This window comes from Rhipicephalus sanguineus, chromosome 1, assembly GCF_013339695.2.
Source record: "Rhipicephalus sanguineus isolate Rsan-2018 chromosome 1, BIME_Rsan_1.4, whole genome shotgun sequence".
NCBI lineage: Eukaryota > Metazoa > Arthropoda > Arachnida > Ixodida > Ixodidae > Rhipicephalus > Rhipicephalus sanguineus.
Genome location: NC_051176.1, coordinates 79,328,411 through 79,344,254, shown reverse-complemented (window position 1 = coordinate 79,344,254; position 15,844 = coordinate 79,328,411). Strand labels below are relative to the sequence as shown.

At 49.3% G+C, this 15,844-nt stretch overlaps 1 protein-coding gene across 2 annotated transcripts in view; it reads right to left on the bottom strand.

Annotated features, from left to right (window-relative positions):
* Nucleotides 1-806: 806 nt before the first annotated feature.
* The window catches only part of LOC119393259 (neurotrypsin), a 74,190-nt gene continuing 59,152 nt past the window's right edge, over nucleotides 807-15,844 (bottom strand). For both annotated transcript variants that reach the window (XM_037660192.2, XM_037660201.2), the window contains 3 exons: nucleotides 10,426-10,605; nucleotides 4,790-4,966; nucleotides 807-1,085 (listed from right to left, as the gene is read on the bottom strand). In XM_037660192.2, coding sequence (XP_037516120.1) covers nucleotides 946-1,085; nucleotides 4,790-4,966; nucleotides 10,426-10,605 — 497 coding nt within the window. In that variant the 3' untranslated portion in view covers nucleotides 807-945. The remainder of the gene's footprint in view (nucleotides 1,086-4,789; nucleotides 4,967-10,425; nucleotides 10,606-15,844) is intronic.

The following is a 15,844-nucleotide window of genomic DNA, read 5'->3' as shown; positions in this document are numbered from 1 at the left end:
GATTGGTGCACGTGAACTGAAGTTTTTAGCCTTGAAAGCTGAAAACCAGAGCAGACGACAGGAAAACTCCTAGGGTCCCTTATGGCATTCGCCTAAGACGACTCGAAGATGAAAGCCATCTTCTTCTTCTTCTTCTCAGTCGATGCATTTATCTTCCCCGCCCAGGATCCAGATGCAATGCCTTCAGGATCGGAGGCATTGCAAGCTTTCTGCACCTCACCTGGCGTCATCATGACGTCATCACGAGATTATTTTTTGCGTCACTCGTGTTGACGCCGACGCCGCCGACGTTCAATTTTCACGTTTGGTGAGGTGTCTAAAGCTTTCGTCTTAAAAAAAAAAACGTTCCATTTCGCATTTCCCTCTGCCACTGACGACACTGGCTAGTTTCCTTCACCGCGCGCCTCTTATAAAGACATACAGGAGGTCTCGCCACATGGTAGCCTTTGCGCAGCGCACCTAGCGTCGGTTTGCAATTGTTTTCAAAGTCTGCTAAATGAAAACAAATCTTTTTCGATTTAAGAAAGCATAAAAAGTGTTTTAAAAATTTTATCGCATGTGGTATAGCTGAGACCATATGAATATTGCAAGCGACTTGCCGTGTCATGCCAATCAAAACGCGTACCCAATGTCGTCCCTGCCACGTGATGAGAGGTCACTTCCAATCATAAAAAAAGGCCGTTGTCTGTCGCTACATGTAGCCCGATGTCAACGTGGTTTTTCGGTTGGAACAAGATTATAACAACTTTGTTCCCGCGGCGTTGCCACTGGCGCAACAATATCGGTGCATCACACATAACCAGAAGAAGGGATGAAAAAGACATGCTTAATTTCTGCCGCAGGGCCCCTTTAATGTTTAGGAGGTATACAATTAGACACTTCGTGCAAGCGCTGTCTCATTATTGCGAATAGAGCTCTTGATATGCCCATTCACTGTTGTGTGGTTCAAGCTCTGTAGAGCTGGAGCTCGTCCGCAGTCATTGTGATCCAGTCCAGGTAGTCCTGCACTTTGACGTACACCCCCGGACGGTTGGGTTGGCCGCACTCCTCTCCCCAGCTGATGATACCGAACACAGCGTACCGACCTGCGGAGAGAGGAAAGGAGGTTGACACGAGGCGCTCAAGATTTCGACCCAACATATATGGGCGCAAGAAAGCGTGAGCATCTCTGCACACAACAAAATTCTCACTTGGGTTCACATATAGCCCTGCACCTGTTTTTCTTTTTCGACTTCATGATTTTTGTTACTTAAGTGCTGGCTGCAATGTTGTACAGTCTAAGAAAAAAAGAGTCTTTTGACTTTTTTTTTTTTGCGAGTCCTGACTTGTCATGCATATGAAACTCTTAAAGAGGCACGTCAACTCTCTCTGGATGTCATTGCACTCTCTTCGGAGAGTCGTGTGACCTACAGGAGAGTTAGCATGCCTCTTTAAAGAGAGTCATATGACTGAGGACTGCCTTAAAGGAGTCACACATAGTCTTTTTGTTTCTTAGCGTGTAGGAAGGAGGTTCGATCCCACCATCCGCCATTTTTTTTGTGAGCTATTAGAGAAAACAGCTGCAGTTGCCATGATTAGCAAGGATAGGCATTCCGTTATGAGCGCCACCTTTTTCCGCCACACGCCGACTGCGTCGCGAGAAAGTTTTTCGGTAAGGGGGCAAGGTCCAACCCTCCCTTTATGCATGTTCGTTGCTGTTTAAGCGTGTAAGTGCGTATCTATACACATAAAAAATGTAAAAATTTCGGGGGTGGGGTTGAACACCCCAAACCACTCCCCTGGCGACGCTGCTTCCCTGTTGCGTTGAAAAAGTGAGGAAGAGAGTTCCATGATTTGTTCTACATTGATTTTACCAGAGAGGTGTACACTTGAAAGTGACTCGGGTGTTAATTAGGCAATTATGTACATTAGGATAACATTTAGACAAAAAAAAAAAACCACGCGAGTGGTCCCAATGGAAGACTTAAAGCAAAGCGAAACTGAAGTGACGGAGAGCGCAAGTGTCGCACCATTTTTGTGATGTTTCCGCATCTCTGTCATGTGAGCACGAAGCGAGCGATCTCGCGGTTTGGAGAGGAAGCTCGCTTCATACTCGACTGATGGCGAGGCTCAACCAGTCACGTACACCTTGCACGTTCACTCATGCGGTGTGTGACAGTTGCGCTCTCCATCAGTCAAGTTTCGCTGTTCAGTGTGAAATTAGCCGGAATTTACTAAGCTGCGAAACATTCACAGCCTCATCGACTTCTTGCGTTTATGGGAATGGTTATGAGCTAGTTGGGTGGCGCGCTCCAAGTCTTCTATTGGGAATGATCGCATGGCTCTTTTGGCTTAAAGGGGCCCTGCAGCACTTTTTCAGCATGGTCAGAAAACGCTGCCGATCAGTAGCCGAGGCTATTGCTAACATGTGAGCCAAACATTATAGCGCAGCACCATGGCCTTTTAATTTACAAATAATACTCAAATTCAGCTAGAAATCGCTCGCTCTATCTCTCAACAAATGATGGCCTAAACCCAAATGACCACACGCCATAACACCAAGTCCACGGCCATTGGCTGATTTGAGCATCATGAGCTGCATAGTGAGAGCGGGCGCCGCGGGATACCGCGTGATGATGTTTTTTAAAGACGATAGTCTTTCTTGGGGAACTTAAACGCAGAAATTTTGGTCTGTCTGTCTGTCTGTCTGTCTGTCTGTCTGTCTGTCTGTCTGTCTGTCTGTCTGTCTGTCTGTCTGTCACCCGATTCAGCGACCCGGCCAAAGTTGAACCACTTGCTTACCACCCACCCATCTTGAATTGGTACGGCTGTTCATACTTGTGAACGTTGTCGATCAAAAAGTAAATATTGCGCATATCTGAGGCGCAACATCACTAGGTAAGGATTGGGTGGTGTGCTCCTTTAATAGAAAATACATAGATACGTAATTCTAAAGACCCTAGTTTCTTAAGCTGCGCTGAAAATGCGGTTGCGCTGAAAATGCCTATGCGCGCCGACGAACGCCCTCTGCCACGGAGGAAGGAAACCCTCTGCACAAGCTCATGTTTCCCGACGTATTGCCAGATGGCGTCCATATCTCACGCAGCGCCTCCTCTATCGTCTTTACACGGCATTTGCAGCGAAGCACGCAGATACGCGGCCAATTTTTTGAAATGTATGCGTATACGGTAATAGCAATCTCGCGGAAATCATATCATTATTTCCCCTTGTATATTGTTAGAAATTTCGAACGCATCTGTTGAAACATCCGGTATGTATACTCGGCATTGCTTAGCTATGACGTACTACAAGGCTGCAAGTCAACATCGCTGTCCTGTATAGTAAGCGTATTACCTTTCAGCGGAATACCAAGCTGCCATTGGTTTAGCCGGCAGTGTTGCTGGACAAATGATATTTTCATAGTGCTGCTCGCCGCATAGAACTTTTTAAATATTTAATGAGGCGTCCTATTTGAAAGAATATAATGAATGTTTGTTAACGATTCTGTCACTGCCGACGCTTCACACTATGCAGAAAGTAAATGATAGGTGGCCGCTGCACTAATAGCTCTGGGCCAGGTATGTTGATTGTCCGCGCCATGAGACGGTGCCGCCAACGTGGCTGCTCACGTCTACATCGTCGGTAAGACAGTCATGTCGGTATTGCGTAAGTGCCATAAGGCACTTACGCAATACCGACATGACTTGGGGTGCGGGGACCTCATTGGTTGTGAACTTTGCGCCACAATGATCAGATAGCGCCACCAACACGGTTGCTTACGTTTTTGTCCCTACCGAGGATAAAGGGTTGGTGCCTGGCGCGACCGCTGCCACCCTCCTCACTCCCCTTTATTTCTCGTTCGCGTGCAAAACGGCGCCAGCAAAAGATAATACGCTCCCCGGTAACCAAACGTACCGGTAGCTTTACGCCTGCGGACAAAGGTAATAGGGAGTTTTAGCTTGTAACGTATACGTCTTTACGTTACCGTGTTACCGGATACCGGATGGAATCTGCGCATGCGCGAACCTTTACGGAACGTAAAGGTTTACGGAACGTAAACTACTCGCCGGATAGGCTTTACGTTTACGGCCCTATCTCGCAAATCCACCTTCGTTCGTGGCTACTCGCGATATCCGCTTTGCGGAGACTCCAGCCGCCGAGTCAAAATAAGCAAAGTGCGCTCGATCACCTTATTTCAGCCGGATTACCGAGCCTAGAGCGACCTAGAATTACGAATCCGCAAACGTAAGAAGCCTAAAGACGCTGACAGGCTGGATAGGTGGCGCCATCTAGCGGGGCCAAGGTGTACCAGGCGAGCACAAAATTGTTATTGTAGAAACATCGGGCATTCTACTCCCAATGTAAATGCCTTGCAGCGGCATTATTACGAATGAGTTGCCTTTTTAATCATTTTTTCTCCTCAAGAACACTAAGCAAAAACAAACGTGTGCATGATTGTGGTTGCGCGAAACGTCACGAGATGTCAACACCATCGCCCGGTAACCTGGTATTGCTACACACCTTCGCTTATACCGGGATACTGCACGCGCTAAAAACCTCTCTTATGATTTTGCCGCAGCGTAATTCAATATTATCTAAATTAAATGTAGTTTAAATGCTGTTATCATCACCATTTAGTGGTTTGCGCAAACGTAAAGGTTTACGTACGTACGTAAAGGTTTACGTTTGGGCTGCTAAAAAAACTGTACTAAAACTCGAGTTCCGGTAAAACGGTAAACGTAATCCGGTAACGGTAGCGTAAAGAAGTATACGTTACAAGCTAAAACTCCCTAATTAGAACTGCGTTCACCAGTGACGGATCGGCAGATGAGCGGTCCTCCGCTGTCACCGTGGCAAGCGTCCATCCCGCCTTGTGCGTGGCCCGCGCAGAACATGCCCCGCTGTATTCTGTTTCCGTACACCCAAGGCTGCTCGCATTCTCCGGGTTGGTACAATGGCACTGCTGCTGTCTGAAGCACGGCGGAACCTGAGAATACAGCACAGAAATACCACGAGCTTTCGTTTTTCCGAGAGGCAGCGGTGAGTTCTTTTTTTTTTGTATCTGGTATAACGTTCAGAAATCATCGCTCACGCATTGCGTGTGACTTTGAGCGCGGGGCGCCTGAAAACACCCACAGACGCACACGCACGCACGCACACGCAGACACACATGTGTCTTTAAGGATTTCAAATGTGTTGGTGATAAAAATTAACCCTAGTTTTCAAGAGGAACAGTAAACACAACAATCGCTAATAGAGACAAGAAGACTAGACGATTATACATATCCAACGCGCGCATGTTGAAACTTTCTGTGACGCTCTTGTGAACTGGTTTTTTAATAATCTAACTGGCGATGGCGTATAGTTCCTTACTTTCATTTTTTGCAACGTGTAATTTCATTGAATGTATGCGTGCAACGCAAAGGTACCTCGCATAGGCGTGCGCAGGGTTCCGCTTCAGGGGGAACGAAAGTTCGTCGCAGCACCCCCCCCCCCCCTCCAAATTATGTCAATGTATGGCGCTGACATTGCGCCCCCCCCCCAAGTCGCCGCAGCGTCCCCCTTTCCCTTTATGTCAATGCGTGGGGCTGACTTTGCGCCCCCCTATTAGGTGAATAGGGGGGGCGGACCCCCCCCCTTGCCCCCCCCCCCCCCTGTGCGCACGCCTTTGGTACCTCGTCAAATGTTAGAGGCTTCGCGGAAGCTTTCTATGAATTCAACGACATAGAGAGAGAGATTGATTGGCATGGCATATTGTTCCTCATTTTTTGCCGTTCACTGCAGCTCCTCGAAAAGATGATCGCACCTAACTGGACACTGATGACTTCTAGATGTGCGCGGCGAGTTCACGTTCGAGCATTTGTTTCCACAACGGTGACGCAAACAGTGGCACCTGAGTGGCCTCCAGTTTCGAGGATCAATACTAAGTATTACGGCTCTGGGCCATAATTCTGAGAATAGAGGAAGGAGGACTCTATTTGTCAAATGAAGGTCCTGCATTGGCTCTGGAATACTAATAACTCGATGATGATCGTTGGTGTTTTACGTCCCAAAACCACGATATCAGGGACGCCGTAGTGGAAGGCTTCGGAAATCTTGACCATCTGGTGCTCTCCAACGTGCTCGTAAATCTAACTACACAGGCATCTAGAAGTTCTCCTCCTTCGAGAGGCGGCCGCCGCGGCCGGGATTTGATTCCGCGACCGTCTACTGATAACTTGTACTGCAGTTGATTTATCATGTGGATTGGAAAAAAATAGGCCCATAAAAAAAGTGGGTACAGACAATAGGAGAAGACAAGGACAAACGCTTCGTTCTCGTTTGGTTGTTGCGTCTGCGTTCAAAATTTTTTTCCGCCTTGCTCTCCCCGTCAACATTGGTCTTGAATCCGACCTCTTTATTAATGTAGCCCTACGCGTGTAAGGTATTTACATCTTTCTAGCCGGGTCAACACAAGATAAGTCTGCAAGAACGGCAGTATTACTGGTTGACGTACATTAGCGCAAAAAAAAAGAACTCAAGGAAAGAGAGGAGGACAAGTGCTACTCAAAACTTTTAAGGGGGGATGCGGGGATCAAATTACGAAAATAGCTTTAAAAATCAGTTTCTGGAAAACACTAGTTTTAGTATCCGCAGTCCCTTATTTACGCAGTATCTAAACGATTACGCCGAAAACATACTCTCAAGTGCCCGAAAAAAAAAAGAAAAGATAATTTCGTAAGCGCGGTCGGCGAAAAAGAAGCCCAAAATTGCGCTAAAACGCTGCAATTCACGGCGCCGTATCTCGTCTTTCCCGCCACTTAACGCCGCCATCTTGGCGTCGTTTGGAAGCTCAAAGTTCCGCCTTTCCATTTTCACCCTTCTCGCTTACGATCTCCGCATAGAAAAAGCGCAAAAAAAAAAAATCGGAGGCGTTCTCACGATCCTTGCGATGTTCGCGGCGCTCCTATTGGCGCAGCGCGCAACACCGTTAAGAGCCGCTTTCCTATTGGCTGTTGCCAACGGCGACGGCCGCTGTGTTTACCAGCGGAATGCTCATCGGCTAGCCCTTCTTTCGCGACGCAGTCTCCGTTGCTTCTGTGTTGGTCACACCGCGGGCATAAGCACGCGAGTCGCCGCTCTTCGAAAGTTGACGCGTGTACGGGAGGCAAAGTGCAAGCTTCTTTAGCTTTGTACGGAGGAAAACGGAGGACGGTATCACGTGGTTCTGGCGAGCCGGCGATTAGATAGCGGCGCACTGACTGGGTTGTCGGCACGTCGTGCCATCCCTTGCCAGGGCGGCAATAAAGCAACAGCGATGTAAACCATAGCGTTTTATCATCAAAACGCTTGCTACTTATCAGATGACGCGCGAATGCCGCTTTTCCGGCTTTACTTCGTAGACCGGAGACGATCTGCCGACGCTTGCTCTCGCGCCACTCCGCTGAGACCCGAGCTTAGTGCGCACGCGTTCTTGGTCCCGTTTCGATAAAACGGTCGTCTATATAATGTCCCCACTAGCGGCAGAGCATTCTCGTTTCACTTAGAAAAGTTAATAACGGGAAAATGAACCTTTAGGCGTTAGGAGTTGACAGGGGTGATCGCAACGCTTCGGCAAACTAATACACCACTATTTAGGCCGCCCGACGACACGTTTCGCGGCCGTGAAAGTAGCGATACAGTCCAACATGCCCAATGTTTACATGCAGCCTGGTATACACTTCAGTTCCAGAGGGCTGCACAAAAGCGTCGGCGGTAAATGATAGAGGCTAATAAACTTCCTAAATCAGGCCAGAATAAGAAGTAGGGGCCCAAAAGATTTCCTTGTGGCAAGGACACCAATTATTACTGTTTTTGCACACTTTAGTATAGGGTCAACTTCAACCGTTGTCAATTTTCTCAAAATAGTTTTTTGTACCTGCCACTTCGCTTGTGGAAAGCATAGCACAACTATGGCTGGACCGATTTTGATGGTGTTCGTTTTACTGTAATTCATAGACAGTGCTGTACGTCAGCAAAGTCTTGAAATTATTTTTGGACTTTCATTATTTTTTTTCTCATAATTAATGCACGGCACGATTAGCTGATACACATGCGTTTGCATGTTACGTTCAGCACAAAATTATTAAGGCTGTAAAAAAATCTAACACTGTCCTAAAGTACAACCAATATGTGAGCAAAGATACAAAGTAATTCCAGCTTTCTAGCATATTTCATCACAAGAGACGGAATTTTAGGCAAATGCCTATTTTGTTCCTTGCGTTCCTATCGCGCCACTTTGATATATGAGCATCAATTAGGGGTTAAGAAGGGCTTTTATTGTGTTTTTATAGTGCCTATAAATGCCTATTTTTGGCGTTTGTGCCTAAATGCTCACGAATGCCTAAAAATGCCTGTTTTCACAATTGACGCTTATATGAACCCTGTTTATTCTCAATTTTCGATTTCAAGTGCAGTTTGAGACCGTTATTCATGTTAGCGGGCAACATGGACTGTTCAGATCTGTTTGGGGTTCAACCTAGTCGTCTAGTTCAGCCAACTTGCGAAAAACAACCGCTAACAGCCCTGAAGTGGGACACGCCGGCGAGCATTCGCTGCCGCACTCACGTGGCGCGGGCGGTTGGCGAATGCGAGACCACGGAGTCGTCAGCGCAAAGGAGAGTGAAGAGGAAAAAAAAGGATCAAAAAACAAAGTTATGTGCACGGGCTTTTGTTTTCTTTGTAATTTACTTTGAAATAGCTGTTGGGCGAGTTGGTGCATTATGAACTTGAAAACGGGGTACCAGCGAAAACACAGAAGAACGTACACAAGAAGAAGGCGTTACGCACGGACGAACGCCATCTACTTTTACACTAGAGCGACACGACACCGACGCAGACACGAGGCAGACGCAGACGGTCGTCCGACGAGTCACCCGCCGACGATGTCGCCGGACCGTCTGGTCACACTAGGCCGACAACGACGCCGACGACTCCAAAGACAGCATGTCGTAGTAGTGTAACATGATGGCAGACCAAAAACACCAGCAGAACGTATCGGCCGACGTGTCGTCGGGAGGTCTTCGGGAGATCGGTGGCCGAGCGAAAATTTTCCCATGTCGTTGCTTCGAACGTCGAAGGGGTAGATCTTGGGGGAGATCCCCCTCGACATACTCGGGCATTTGACAATGGGCATCTCGCGCACCCCTCCGACGTCTTTTCTTTGCTTCCCTTTGTCTGCCCGCACCCCCGCTCCCCGACGCCGGAAGGGGTGGCGGTGGCCGCGCCGCTACACCGAGAGGGACAATGTTAGAGGAGGGAGGACGGCCGAAATGAGCTGCAGGTGTTCGCCCGTTTTCAACTTTAGCGCGCAAGTTTAGTTGGTGTCGCTGTGCGCGCCTTCTGTGTGACAAGAGAATCGGCCGACGAGAGGCTGGGAGCACGATAAGACGCGGACGGCGTCTTTCATAGACGATCGGCCGATTGTTGGCGTCGTTTCAGTGTAAATAGGACGACGGCACGACAAAAGACACTCCCGGCGACAGTCGGCAGACCGAAATCGGTGTCGTGTCGTTCTAGTGTAAACGCGCCTTAAAGGTGTTCACTGCAGTAGCGTAGCCAGCAATTTTTTTCGGAGGGGGGGGGGTGTTAAGCCTACTTTATGTATATTCGTGCGTGCGTTCGTATGTGTGCGTGTATATACTCACGTGAAAAACTGAAAAGTTTTTTGGGGGGGGAGGAGGTTCGAACCCTCCGAAGCCCCCTTCCCTCCCTGGCTACGCCGATGGTTCACTGCCAAGGGACAAATTGGCTCTACACTATTCGACCCGGACAGTAGGAGGAATCGCTCCCTTCTTGTCTTTTAGCGATCTGGCTACGTGCTCCCGCTCTGCCCTTCTCAGTTATGCCGAAAAGACACCCAGGAGTGTGTTGATTCGAAAGTGGGCACTTGACTCTCCGTGCATAACACGGGAGAGACCATGATCTGCGAACGGTGCATGTTCAATCGTTGGCGCCTTTATGCCATTTTAAGCAACGCACGTATTCGTTTGAAGTTATTTGCATTTATGTGAAAAATTATTGTGCGTATATTTACTATTTTGGAAGCCTCAAACATTGTTTTGCCTGCCTATTTCTGGCGCCTAAGAGGCGCTTCTTTAATGCCTAAAAATCCGGCCTCTATTCATCATTGTGCCAGGCTTTCCACCAGCAAGAAACATGTAAGTTTTCATCAAACAAGAAATAATGAAGATAATTTCATCAATGTATAAACTATTTACAGTATGTATGCAAAATTTCCCTACTCTGTGTCAAGAAACAAAAAAGTCACTATCGATCCCCACGTCCTCCCTTAATAACAGGGAAGAGTTCTTTCTTTTGTTCCCCGTCGTTTTTTTTTTTAATTTTCGCTAATCGATCTCAACCAGTTATGCACGATCAACTAGCCTATCAATCAATTCGTTTACGGAACTAATAATCATTGCTTACGGGGTTGCCTTCGTTGAGTAGTGAACGTCTTTCCCCAGCCGGCAATGATGCAGTAGCTGCCGCCGACGTAAGTGTCTTGCTTCGTCGGTAGGCACACGGGCTTCACGTATTCGTTGAAAAATATCCGATGTTGGTCCGTGGTACGAATTTTCAGCAGGCAGATGTCGTTGTAGAAAGTGTCTGCTCCATCCCCGCGTATTACCCGAAGAAGAAAAAAGAAGCTATTGTTAGAGACGAGGCGTTAGGCAGAGCTCATTCGGAGATAGGAAGCGTGGCTATTACAATAATGCGTTATTTGGCAGTTTATTCCACCTTTGACGCTTGAATCACTGTATCTAGACTCGGAGAACGCGTCGAAACATTAAGTGAAGAAGCTCGCAATCCCTTTAATTTGGGAAGTGCCCCACGGACGTTTCGATAACGTCATTGAGGCTCAATAAATAAATAAATAAATAAATAAATAAATAAATAAATAAATAAATAAATAAATAAATAAAGCTGTTGCGTTATATCGGCCGTTAATCGGCTTGGACACATTGAGGAATGTAACCTGCAGAGAAAAAAAAATGGGGGGACCCTTAAGCTTCGCCTTTAAGAGTTGAACGCGATAGCGAAATCCGGCCCCTAGTGCGCACTTCAACCACTAAGTGCATACTTATTAATGTGTATTGTTACACACACACGCACACGCACACAGACACACACGCGCGCACGCGCTATGTATCTATAGTAATGGTACAGGTTTTCGATCTAAAGCACTTCCCTGGAGCAAGTGTCGAGATATATTGCTCACAATGCCTCACAGATTGCAGCACCTTATCTAATGTTTGGTGTTTGCTTGATCAACGCCTCCTCTAGAAAGCAGGCGTTGGCTTGATATGTTTTCCACTAGATGGACATAGCTGTCCATTTTTGGAGCTGTTTTAGCGGCGATGGCTGCACTATCCCGGCTTTTTTCGAAGCATGACGTCGCGCAAGAAAACGTAGTTTGACGGCCTCGCCAATGCGCCTACAAATCGCCGAATGGGCTCTACATGGCATTTATGTAGTGTTTTTTCCCGAAGCAGTTGCAAGTAACGTCGTGGCTTTGTGGTAGAACACCTGCTTGCCACGCACACGGCCCGTGTTCAATTCTCAATGGGATCGAAGATTTTTATTGTTTACTTATTTGCACCTTTGTCGATTTTTCGGTCACGAACGATTTTTCGCTCACAAGCTACGTAGCGACGCCGACACCGACGGCGGCATTTCTGCGAAACGAGCTCTCTAACGCTATCAAAAAAGGAAGGGACGAGCAGTAAGTAGCCTACATGCACTGCTTCTAAGGCAGGGGTCCCTGCGGACCTTTACTTTCACTAGCGGCCTGGCCCGCACAAGACTGCCCTTCTCGTACATATATATATATATATATATATATATATATATATATATATATGTCACGTGGTCGTGACGTCGACGAAGACAGCAGTCGGCGTTTGCAGGATGAAACTGTTTATTTGGCCGAACTTGTGGCCGGAAAATAAGAACCAGAACTACAGCAATACACGCTGCACAACGATAGCGGCGAACAGGGCGTCGTCCGTCGATCAACCGACAAGCAGTCAAGCGCGTCGGCCCCTATACAGGCGCCATCGAACTTTCCAGCGATATCGCCGGTGGCGGCGCAATCTCTAGACAAAGCTGGAACATTCGCGTGCGGGGCGCAATCTTAACAAACCGATCCACCACAATCGCGACGCTTCCAGAACACTAGTTCGCTGACAGCGTCGAGCGTTGATAACCGTCCCTGCCGGTCAAACCCGAATACATCAAAACAAGACAAGAAGTGGGCGTGGCATTGCCCCCCTCTGAAAAAGCATCGTCCCGATGCTTGCGAAAGAACATAGAAGAGAAAAAAAACAAGTGCATACACAAATAAGTTACAATAACAAAGGAAAAAAAATAGAGTCCCCAGGCTCGCTAACGCGCAAAATACGGCTTAAGGCGCACGACATGGACGACTTCAGGTCGCGCACGGCGCCGCTGAGAGTTCGTAATGCCGTCAGGAACAACCTCATAGTCGAGTGCGCCGAGGCGTCGAAGTACCCTGTACGGTCCGAAGTATCGTCGAAGAAGCTTCTCACTATGTCCTCGTCGGCGTATTGGCGTCCATACCCATACACGGTCACCGGGTTGGTATTCCATGTGGCGTCGTCGAAGGTTGTAGCGGCGGCTGTCAGTCGTCTGCTGGTTCTTGATCCGTAGGCGGGCGAGCTGTCGTGCTTCTTCGGCGCGCTGTAGGTAGGTGGTCACGTCGATGTTTTCCTCGTCGGTCATGTTTGGTAGCATGGCGTCGAGCGTCGTTGCCGGGCTCCGTCCGTAGACCAACTTGTACGGCGTCATCTGCGTCGTTTCCTGTACGGCCGTGTTGTACGCGAAGGTCACGTACGGAAGGATGGCGTCCCACGTCTTGTGTTCGACGTCGACGTACATACATGGCGAGCATGTCGGCGATGGTCTTATTTAGACGCTCGGTGAGGCCGTTGGTCTGTGGGTGGTACGCGGTGGTGCGGCGGTGGCTTGTGTGGCTGTATTCCAGGATCGCCTGAGTTAGGTCAGCCGTAAACGCCGTACCTCTGTCGGTGATGAGAACCTCCGGGGCGCCGTGTCGAAGGACGATGCTCTCAACGAAGAACTTTGCTACCACAGCGGCACTGCCTTTGGGCAGGGCTTTTGTTTCGGCGTAGCGGGTGAGGTAGTCGGTAGCCACGACGATCCATTTATTTCCGCAAGTCGACGTTGGAAACGGCCCCAGGAGGTCCATCCCGATCTGCTGGAATGGTCGCCGAGGAGGCTCGATCGGCTGAAGGAAGCCTGCTGGTCTTGTGGGTGGTGTCTTCCGTCGCTGACAGTCTCGGCACGTCCTTACGTAGCGAGTGACGTCGGCTGCAAGGCGCGGCCAGTAGTACTTTTCCTGTACTCGTGCGAGCGTTCGGGAAAGTCCGAGGTGTCCAGCCGTCGGTCGTCGTGCAGGCATGCAGAATTTCTGGTCGCAGTCCCGAAGGTACAACGATAAGGTAGCTGGCTCGGGCCGGAGAGAGTTCTTCTTTACGAGGACGTTGTTTTTCAGGAAAATGATGCCAATCCTCGCCTGAATACTTTTGGGACAGCGATGGTCCTGCCCTCCAGGTAATCCACTAGACCCTTCAGTTCCGGGTCGGCTCGCTGTCGTTCGGCGAAGTCTTCGGCACTTATGGCTCCCAAGAAGCTGTCATCATCCTGGTCGTCGGGCGGTGGTGGGTCGACGGGGGCACGAGACAAGCAGTCGGCGTCGGAGTGTTTCCTTCCGGACTTGTACACGACAGTAATGTCAAATTCTTGAAGTCTTAAGCTCCACCGTGCGAGGCGACCTGAAGGGTCCTTCAAGTTAGCTAGCCAACACAAGGCGTGATGGTCGCTCACAACTTTGAAGGGCCTGCCGTAGACGTAGGGGCGAAACTTTGACGTAGCCCAGATGATGGCGAGGCACTCCTTTTCTGTTGTGGAATAGTTGACCTCTGCTTTAGACAGCGACCGGCTAGCATAACTGATAACCCTTTCCAGTCCGCCCGTCCGCTGCACAAGGACGGCGCCGAGTCCTATGCTGCTTGCATCGGTGTGAATCTCTGTATCGGCGTATTCGTCGAAATGCGCAAGTATGGGAGGCGTCTGCAGGCGTCGTTTCAGTTCATGAAATGCTTCGGCTTGCGCTGTTTGCCACCTGAATTCGACGTCGGTCTTCGTGAGTTGCGTTAGTGGTTCGGCGATCCGTGAAAAGTCTTTGACAAAACGTCTGTAATAGGCGCACAAGCCGAGAAATCGGCGCACGGCCTTCTTGTCGGTGGGTAGCGGGAAAGCGGCGATGGCAGCTGTTTTCCTGGGTCTGGGAGCACTCCAGTCTTGCTGATCACGTGACCCAAAAACAAGAGCTCCTCGTATGCGAAGCGGCACTTTTCTGGCTTCAGGGTGAGCCCGGAGTTCTTTATTGCTTGAAGTACGGATTGAAGTCGCTGGAGGTGTTCGTCGAAGTTCGAGGAATACACAACGACGTCGTCCAAGTAAACAAGGCAAGTCTGCCACTTCAAGCCAGCCGGCACGGTGTCCATGACGCGCTGGAACGTCGCAGGTGCCGAGCAAAGACCGAAAGGCATGACCTTGAACTCAAAGAGGCCGTCGGGTGTTATAAAAGCGGTCTTTTCTCGGTCTCTTTCGTCTACTTCGATCTGCCAATAGCCGGTCTTGAGGTCCATCGACGAAAAGTACGTCGCGTTGTGTAGTCGATCCAGGGTGTCGTCTATCCATGGGAGGGGGTACACATCCTTCTTCGTGATTTTGTTCAGGCGCCGATAATCAACGCAGAAGCGCAGTGTCCCGTCCTTCTTCACTAACACCACGGGTGACGCCCACGGACTCTTTGAAGGCTGGATGATGTCGTCGCGTAGCATTTCGTCGACTTGTTTCTTTATGGCCTCACGTTCTCGCGTCGAAACTCTGTAGGGGCTCTGTCGGAGTGGTCGAGAATTTTCTTCTGTTATAATGCGGTGCTTAGCAAGGGGCGTTTGTCGGACCCGCGATGATGACGAGAAACAGTCCTTGTATTGCAGGAGCAGGGTTTTCAGCTGGTCTTGCTTGACCTTCGGAAGGCTCCGGTTGACGTCGAAATCTGGTTCGGGACCTCGATTCGTTGAAGCAGGTTCGGCAGCATCGAAGAGGGCGAAAGCATCGCTGGCGGCCACACATTCGTCGATGTAGGCAACCGTCGTACCAAAGTTGACGTGCCTATATTCGTGGCTGAAGTTTGTCAGCACTACCTTTGCTTTACCGTCGCGCAGCTCGGCTATACCTCGTGCGACGCAAATTTGACGGTTCAAGAGTAATTGTTGATCGCCCTCGATGACGCCTTAAAGGTTCGCAGGTTTTTCGGTGCCGACGGAAATAATGACGCTGGAGCGCGGTGGAACGGTCACCTGCTCTTCTATAACGTTCAATGCATGGTTCCCTGGCGTCGCGTGGGGCGAGAGCGCTTTGTCTGAGGTTAGCGTTATCGACTCAGACCTCAGGTCGATGACGGCGCCGTGGTCACTTAGGAAGTCCATTCCAAGTATCACATCCCTAGAGCAATTCTGTAGGATTACAAAGCTCGCAGGATAAGTCCGGTTATTGATGGTGACTCTCGCCGTGCAGACACCAATCGGCGTTATCAGGTGGCCTCCAGCTGTCCGGATTTCGGGTCCACTCCAAGCGGTCTTTACTTTCTTCAGCTTGGTGGCGAACGGTCCACTGAAGAGAGAATAGTCGGCTCCGGTGTCGACGAGAGATGTGACGCTGTGGCCGTCGATAAGAACGTCGAGGTCGCTAGTTCGTCGTCTCGCGTTGCAGTTAGGTCGTGGCGTGGGGTCAC